The sequence below is a fragment of the Podarcis gaigeae genome, assembly GCF_964106915.1.
Source record: "Podarcis gaigeae genome assembly, chromosome: 8".
NCBI classification, from domain to species: domain Eukaryota; kingdom Metazoa; phylum Chordata; class Lepidosauria; order Squamata; family Lacertidae; genus Podarcis; species Podarcis gaigeae.
Genome location: NC_139684.1, coordinates 53,407,669 through 53,416,506, shown reverse-complemented (window position 1 = coordinate 53,416,506; position 8,838 = coordinate 53,407,669). Strand labels below are relative to the sequence as shown.

The 8,838-nt window shown below is 45.6% G+C and overlaps 1 protein-coding gene across 1 annotated transcript; it reads left to right on the top strand.

Annotated features, from left to right (window-relative positions):
- Window positions 1–780: 780 nt before the first annotated feature.
- Window positions 781–8,382, top strand: PDCD2L (programmed cell death 2 like). The gene is made up of 7 exons (XM_083751500.1): window positions 781–984; window positions 2,879–3,042; window positions 3,579–3,648; window positions 4,840–5,234; window positions 6,786–6,893; window positions 7,000–7,151; window positions 8,188–8,382. Exons 1-7 carry the CDS (start codon window positions 850–852, stop codon window positions 8,316–8,318), a joined length of 1,155 nt encoding a protein of 384 aa, XP_083607626.1. The 5' UTR covers window positions 781–849; the 3' UTR covers window positions 8,319–8,382.
- Window positions 8,383–8,838: the final 456 nt, after the last annotated feature.

Sequence of the window (8,838 nt, the reverse complement as noted above, 5' to 3'; positions counted from 1 at the left end):
TCAGATATGCAGATGACACAACCTTGATGGCAGAAAGTGAGGAGGAATTAAAGAACCTTTTAATGAGGGTGAAAGAGGAGAGCGCAAAATATGGTCTGAAGCTCAACATCAAAAAAACGAAGATCATGGCCACTGGTCCCATCACCTCCTGGCAAATAGAAGGGGAAGAAATGGAGGTAGTGAGAGATTTTACTTTCTTGGGCTCAATGATCACTGCAGATGGTGACACCAGCCACGAAATTAAAAGACGCTTTCTTCTTGGGAGAAGCGCAATGACAGGCCTAGACAGCATCTTGAGAAGTAGAGACATCACCTTGCCAACAAAGGTTCGTATAGTTAAAGCTATGGTTTTCCCAGTAGTGATGTATGGAAGTGAGAGCTGGACCATAAAGAAGGCTGATCCATGGGGTCACGAAGAGTCGGACACGACTAAACAACAACAACAGAAATGCATGCAATAAAAAAAGTATATAGCGTCCCCCGGTGTTTTGCTCCTAGCGGCGGGTTGGCGAACTAGCTATGTGGCCTTCCCAAGGCTGCTGGACACAAGCCCTATGGCTAGGGGTGCTGGGAACGAGAATCCAAGGTGGGGAGGAAGCTACACAGGCGATGCCCATCCTCCCACCCGTCCATCCTGGCCTGCCTGGAGCTCCAGCTCCTTCCCTCTTCCCCCTGCTCAATTCCCTTCCATCCTCCTTGCGCGGGAGGCTTTCGCGAACTGAAGAGCTTTGGCGCGCCCCGGCTGCCTTATGCACGTAAACTCTGACGTCAGCAGCCGCGGCTTCCGGGCTTCCCCCGGGCCCCACGTGTTTGTCACGCCGAGGGCCGGGCTGCCCCGTCGCTCTGCCCATGGCGGCTGGCGCTGCTTCTCCGCCTGTTCCTCCGGTACTCCTGGGCCTGCGCGATGCGGCTGTGCCGCCGACGGGCTCCTGCCAGGGCGGTCTTCAGCTCCACGGGGTGGCGAGCAAAGTGGGCGGCTCTGCGGTGAGGAGGCGGGGGCGGGCTGCGTGGCAGGGAGTGGGCGTGGGGCCCTATTCTGAGCCTCCTCGGTGCCTTTGGCGGTGGGGGCGGGGAGAAACTGCCTCCCCCCCACCTCTTTCAAAAAAAGTCCCAAAAATCGTCTCTTCAGCTCGGTTCTCAGTCCGAGTTTATGCGGGTTTACTCGGAAGTAAAGCCCAGTGTGAGTCCAGGAACCCGCAGGTAGGGTAGCTGTGGCAAAAAAACACGGAATCACTGCTTAAAAAAAGGCTCGGAGGTGGCACGGAAGTGTCTGCTGCAAAGCCGTTCAGTGGCTTTGCAACCAGCTGTGGACGACGTTGCTTGGGCTTTAAACCGCAGTATAGCTGTCAACTTTTCCCTTTTCTTGCGAGGAATCCTATTCGGAATAAGGGAATTTCCCTTTAAAAAAGGGAAACGTTGGCAGCTATGAACCGCAGTCCGAAAGTCAGATTTCTGAATGGGAGGGCTCTGCGTACCCTAAATATGGTCCCACTTTCAGTCCCGGCATCTCTGACGCTGAGTCTGCCTGGAAAGTAACCCCTGTGTACCTGGGCAGGCTCTGCAAAGCAGCTTTCTGTGTTTCACTTCCTTGAATAGAGTAATGGGATAAGAACCCAAAGGAAGGTTGTGCCAAAGAGGCCTTCTGACTCCTACTCCCCCACAAGTTCTCCAAGCAGAGCATGAAAGCGATGGCCCTTCCCTCCTGTTGTTCCCTTGCTAACTGCTATTCATACCTGAGCACAAAAGCACTCTCCCCTCCAGTAGATTCCAGCATTTGTTTTTCAGAAGCATTGTTACCTCTTAAGCGTAGAGGCAGAGCATAGCCATCACAAGTAGTACCCATCAATAGCCCCTTCTCCATGAATTTGTCTAATCCTCTTTTAAAGTCATCCAACTTGGTGGCCATCACTTCCTCCTGTAGGATCAAGTTCTATAGTTTGAACTCTCTGCTGTGTGAAGAAGTGCATACTTTTATCTGTCCTGAACCTTCCAACATCCAGCTTCATTGGATGTGCGTAAGTTCTAGTGTTATTAGGGAGAAAAACTTTTCTCTATCCACTTTCTCTATGCCAAGTATAATTTTATAAACTTGTATCATGTCACCTCTTAGTTGCCTTTGCTCTAAACTGAAAAGCTCCAGACTCTGCATCCTTTTTCATAAGAGTCTTTGCACCCCCTTGAGCATTTTGGTTAAAGACTCTGTAGAATGACTGGTAGCCATTGATAGATGTCTCATTCCTCATGAAGCTGTCTAATTTCCCTTTGAAAACCATCTAAACCGGTGGCCACTGCCACCTGATTGACTGGTTTGCAAGCTACAATAGGACACAGTTCATATTAGACCATTTTAAATCCTGATTTAATCTTAGACCATGATTTAATCATAAATGTGCCTCCTCACTGCTACACAAGTCACCACACAGTTCTTGCCTCCCCGCCAGCCAAGAGGTGCCCGTGCAGCTCAAGCAAACCACAGTGCAACTTGTCATGCTGTCTGAACCTAAACCATGGTTTGTTTGTTAAACCATAACGGGTTAGCCAGAAATAAAGCTGAAAACAAAACTTCACTCTGAAATGAAGCATAAGCTTCAGGTTACATGTCACATAATGTTGATCCAATTGGCTTGTTTTGAGACAAACTGGCTTATTATGATATCTGAAAAAGACATATGTGGCATAATTGTTGAACCACCACCATACTCATTTTTATTAATGGTTTGTTGTGATGAGTAGAACAAGGGAGTGCTGCAGATCAGAGAGTAGTTTTAAGGGACAAGTGCTGCAATGCCAGTGCCAAATCTGAGCCACTTTTGGGAGGGTCTTTTTGCTGAAAACAGAATTTAAAAATAATCTACTTCTTTTTCCTTTTTTACCCTAGGACTGTGTCCCTTCAGTCACTCTGGTTCATCCTGCCTGTGAGGTTTGCAAGGCTGGCTTGACACACATTGTTCAGATCTATTGCCCCCTTGAAGGCTCACCATTCCACCGCATCATTAACGTGTTTGCTTGCACAATGAAAAGCTGCTGGGGGAACTCCAAAAGGTGTGTGGCAGTTGATTTGCCTTTGCTCTGTGATTGCGGCAGTGCTGAAAGTGGCTCTTGGATGCTAGAGTCATATACTTAAGTAAAAAAATAAATACTTTATAGCATGTTCAAAACTCTCTCAGCAATCCTTCCAACCTTGCGAGGTAAGTCAGTTCTATCCCTTATTGCAGATTAGTGAGAGTGGCATCTGCCCATGGGTAGAGTTCATGCCTTGTATCATGAAAGTTCCTGTTTCAATCCCTGGCATCTCCAGGTAGGAAAGTAAATGACTCTTTTCTGAAATGCTGGATTGCCACTGCCAGTCAGTGTAAACAATACTGAGAATGATGGTCTGACCCTAGTATAAGGTAAGGTAGCTTTTTGTGTTTCCAAATCCACCTTGTGATGGAGAAGGGAATCAAACCACAGACTGCCTGATTTATATTTTAGCCACCTACACTATGCTACTAGTAATACTATGAAACTTGAAAACTTTGACCCACCAACATGACTTCCGTTTCTTTCGTCCTGCTTGGCTTGCTGCACATCTAAAGCTGGAAGGTGTTGCGGTCCCAGTATCTGCAAGTGCAAGGAAAAGAAATGCAAGACTGCAAATGGAAGCAGGTATTGTGCACCATCAGGGACATTTTCTTTAGGTCAGGGGTAGGGTAGTCAACCTTTTTATACCTACTGCCCACTAGCGCATCTTTCCTAATGGTAAAATTTCCTTACCGCCCACCAGCGCTCGGTGGAAGGAGGATTCAGCTTGTGTCGTAGAACCCTCTACCGCCCACCTAGAATCCTGAAATGCCCACTAGTGGGCGGTAGGGACCAGGTTGACAAAACCTGCTTTAGGTAATAGTAGCATGTGGCCAAAGGTAACTGACATTTGGCCTTGTAGTACCTGAGACTTTTAGTATCTCTTCCCTCTTACAAACATATCAGCTGCACAATGTTGCCTGCTGCTCCTAAACAGGCATGGATGATTTCCCTCTCACGCCCCTTGGCATCATGGCATGTGTGGGAGGGGAGGAGGTTTAAACCTTCCTGCTTAGCATGCCAGCATGAGGATGAAAATACATGCTATGTGTATGTTGATCTATAGCAATCAAGGGGACTCCCTGTGCATGTGTTAAGGGAGAGTGTGCTGTTTAATCCTGCTTATATATTTGTAGTAAAAACTGCAGAGTTTTGTTGTACCTTAAAATGAACAAGTTTCGTATAGCTCAGTTTTGTAAGTATATTATAGCCTATTATTGAATCGGCTTAGAAGAATTTGACAAGTGGCCCTAATAGAGAAATTGACAAACAAAATATGACTAAAAGATAGAGACTTGTTTACAACTGATGTTGTAGTTTTATGGATTACATGGAGAAGAAAAACAACCCTGAACTCTCATAATCATCCAAACCTTTTTGGTTGCTCTTGGTTAAATAATATTCTACGCTTTAGACTACTGACGGTGTATTTTTACACTGCATTTTCACTGTATACCTCGAGATACTTTGTTAAGGGGGAGACATTATTTTCAAAAAAATAAATAAAGCTATCATTAAAAAAAGTAACGAGGTTCTGATGACATCACTTTTTGAGGACTGGAGCCTACCACTGGCACCCATGAAAAAATGAGTCTTTAAGGTGCAACAAAGCTTTTTGTTGTTGTTTTTCTGCAACAGACTAATGCAGCAGCTACCCCTCTGGAAATTCTTGCTTTATTTCTGTGGGGCTGTACTACTTATAAAATGTCAAATGTCAGCTTCTTTCCAGGACCTTTGATTTGAAACCTGTCTAAGGTTGTGTCCTTGTATTCACAGAAGCAAGAATGTCTGCTTGCAGCCAAGGACTGGTGTGAGGAAGCAGATGACTGGGGAGAAGGCAATGAAGCAGCTGCTTCTGAATACGCCACAGGCCACAGCCGTGACTTGCTTGCAGTGTCGGACTCTTTGCTCAGAGAAGGAGATTGCGCAGCACAGTTTCAGAGTCTTAGCCTGGAAGCACCCCCCAGTGCCTCCCACCCTTTGCACTCCCATAATTTACCCGGGGAAGAGCAAATCATGCCCAGCTGTGTCCCTGAGTTCCAACCTTACTACATCAGTGTTGTGGAAGAAGACGACTTCCTCTGCTATGAAGATACAGGCCATGCCCAAAGACTCTTGAAGGAGTATCAGCAGAGGGAGGGTCTTGATTTGGAACAATTGATGTTGGAAAGGTGAGCCATGGAGCTGGGGCTAGTGTGCAAGTGTTACAGCAGGAAACCGTTAGAAATCTCTGGTTTGGGGAGCTCCCAAACCGGAAAGCCCATTTCAGATTCCCATTCTCTGCTGCAGCAGTATCTTCCATGACTCTTACCCAACAAGTATCGGAGCTCCAAGGTCAGTAAAACCAAAAAGGGGCAGACCAGTCCCTTGACACATCTCCAGACCTCCATGGTCAGTGGCAGTATGCAAGAGGTTATGTGTGGGCAGAGTGCTGCTGCTGCTGCACTCATGTCCTGCTTGTGCACTTTCTACAGATACACAGTTGGCCACTGTGAGAACAGGATGCTAGACTAGATGGACCCCCTTTGACCCGATCCAGGTGCATTAGTCATATTCTTGATTCTGAATTTTATAGCAAATATACAAAGAACAATGTGTTGATTGTGAAGGAATTTACAGGCAAAATCGCATCTAAATGTGGCTGGTTTTCTTCTGATTTAATAGTGCCTGGCACCACATAAATGTGGATTTAAAGCAGTTATCTGTAGATTTAGCATCGAAGATGCTTTGGTGCTCCTCACACACACACCCCCCCAAACAGCCACTGTGACTACTAGATAAGTCCATGTCTTCCATGTCTTATTCCTTTTTATAACACTAATCATTGTATTGCAGGACTGGAATTCTATCAGTTTTCAGTCGCAATTCTGTTTTGTGTCACCAGGAGTGCATTTCAGATGTCATCAAGGGCCTTTAGATAACTCTGTTTCTACCTACTTATAATAGAAATGGTCATTGGATAGAATTTTGTTTTTATCTTCATTGAAAATGTGTCTTGTACTGCACTTCAGCCACTGAGAGTCTCCGCTGATAATGGAACAGCCTTTCCCAGCCTGGTGCTCTCCAGATGTTTTAGACTGCAACTCCCATTAGCTCCAGCCATCACGGATGTATGATGTTGGGGCTGATTGGAGTTGTAGTCCAAAACATCTGGAGGGCAACAGGTTGGGGAATGCTGTTTTACTGCCCCTGCTGGCCAGTGCTCATGTTTTGAAAAAAGGCAACCCAGTGGTCAGTATTAGATAGCTTCTAAATACGTTATTTGGCTTACGCAGCCCAATCCCAGAACAATATCACATCCACTAGTACAGGTAAACCCTTAGTATTTTTTTTTTCAGTATAATGGTTGGTTTGTGCTGGATGGATGCATGGAAATTAAAGTTGGATGTGACATTTTGGGAAAGGGCCTCGGTGGCGGAGGGTCTGCTTTGCAGGTGGGAGTTGCCGGAGTTCAATGCCCAACATCTCCTGGTAAGGCTGAGAAAGTTTCCACACCTGAAACCCTGAAAGCCACTGCCAATTTAGACAGTACTGAGCTTGATGCATCAAGCCATCTTCCTAGATTGTTGTGTCTGGTTACTGACACGGCTACTCAACTAACACCCACTTGATTTATTCATTTTCTGTTCAGTAGAAAAGATTCCACAGTTTGTGCTGTCCTTCTGGTAATTTCACAGTTACTGTAATATTTGCAATTTCTCCCCCCACCCCCATGTGCTTAGCTACACATCCGATGGTGAGAAATATGAGAAAAGTGAAGCCGAAAAGAGACACCAGGTGTTCCTTAAGTTCATGAAAAGGATCTCTCTCTGCCCGGAACAGATCTTAAGGTAGGCTGACCATTTCCATTTCTCTGTGATGGAGAATAGGTCTTTAGCAGGAATGAAATTAGCCTGTCTTTATAGACACTTTCTACTATCCTCTTTTAACCATTAGGTATTCCTGGGGTGGCCAGCCTTTATTTATCACCTGCCCTTCAACAGACATTGGGTCAGCAGCCCCACCTTGTAATATCTGCAAAAGCAAGAGAATCTTTGAATTTCAGCTTATGCCCACCTTGGTCAGCATGCTCAAGACAAGAGTTGACGGTATGAAGCCCTTTCATTAAAGAATTCAGTTTGCAATCATTCCCTTGGGCATCTGGTTAGTGGAGAAGAGGATGCTGGGCTAGATTAGCCCCCTTTGGTCTCATCCAGCTTCAGGGTTCCTCCAATGTTCCTTTTCTTCATCTCCCGTTCATTTTATGAACTTGCGCACAGCGTATCTTAAATTATTTTTAAATACCTTGAAATGTATGTTCGCAGAAACAAAAAGATCTAAGAAACACTTTTCTTCTCTTTTTTTGAGGAAAACCAATTGAATTGTGAGAAAACAACAGTGGTATCCAAAGGAGATATTCATTTCTGTGCTTTAAATGAACTTTCAGAAACATCTCCATAGGAACAAAGGAAGCTGTCTTCTACGGACTCGGGCTGTTAGTCCGGCTTGCTTTGTATTGTTTACACCAGGGTGGCCCAACTTTTCGTACCAAGTGGGCTGCAAGAACCTATGGGCTGTACACTGCCTTGGTGCATGCTTGGGGCAGCTGTTCCCCTAAATCAATAAAAAGACATAGCAAACTGAGGTTCTGGGCCCCCCCCAAAAGGCCTGGCTACACCCATGGTCACAAGTGGGACAGGAGAGCCAAAATTTGATTCCCTCCCCAAAGAACTGGGCTTTGGGAAGGAGGCATGTGGCTCTGGCAAGGTCCTAGAGCCTTTTCGTCAAAGCTGGGAAAATGCTAACTAGGCTTTGGAAAGGAGGATGGAGGACTCTAAGACACTGTCAGACCTCCTTTCCAAAGCCTAGTGCCTCACTTACTGAACTTTGGGGAGGCAGTGTGAGGGCTGGGGGAGGGGTCATGTGTTGCAAGGGCTGCCAAAAAAGGCATTGAGGGCCACACATTGAGCCACCCTGGTCTGCACTGACTGGCATCAACTGTCGGGGGTTTCAGGCAAATACGTTTTCCCAGCTGTACCCGGAACCACTTGGGAATGAACCAGGGACTTTCCGCATACAAAGCAGATGTATGGGTGAGTATAATAATATTAATGCTTTTCTTTCCCCCTCTTTCCCCCTCACCAGATGTGTCAGTGGAATTTGGAACAGCATTGGTGTATACTTGTGAGAAGAGCTGCTGGCCGGCCAACCAGCCAACAGCCTTGGAAGAATTTATTTTTGTACAAGAAGATCCAGATCAGAAATTATTTAAATAGATTTTATTTTATTCCTTGTAGCTGTGTTTTTAAAAAAAATAAAAGCAGTAACAACTTGGTTGAGGTGCCAGCTTTCTGTTTAGTCAGTCTGTGATCAGTGAATTGATGAGTAGCATGCCCAGAACTATAACTCACGCAGAGACAGAGAGGTTTGTACTCCTCTAGCAATTCTTGCTCTCTTCTACAAGCCTTCACCAACCTGGTGCCCTCCAGACATTCTGGACTGACTGGAGCTGATGGGGGTTGTAGTTTGAAGTGTCTGGAAGGCTCCACATTGGTGATGTCAGCATTTACATAGCATGATTCCTTTTGACTCTGAGTGGCATATTTAAACTCAGTGGGAAGGAATGCACCTCTGCTTTCCAAATTCTGGGCAATAATTGACAATGGTTTCCCACTGTAGAGAAATGTAAGAGAGAGGAAATCCCATCATTCAGAACTCATGGATATTTAATGAAGCTGAATGGTGGAAGATTCAAGATGGATAAAATAAAGTCCTTCTTCATGCAGCACATAGTCA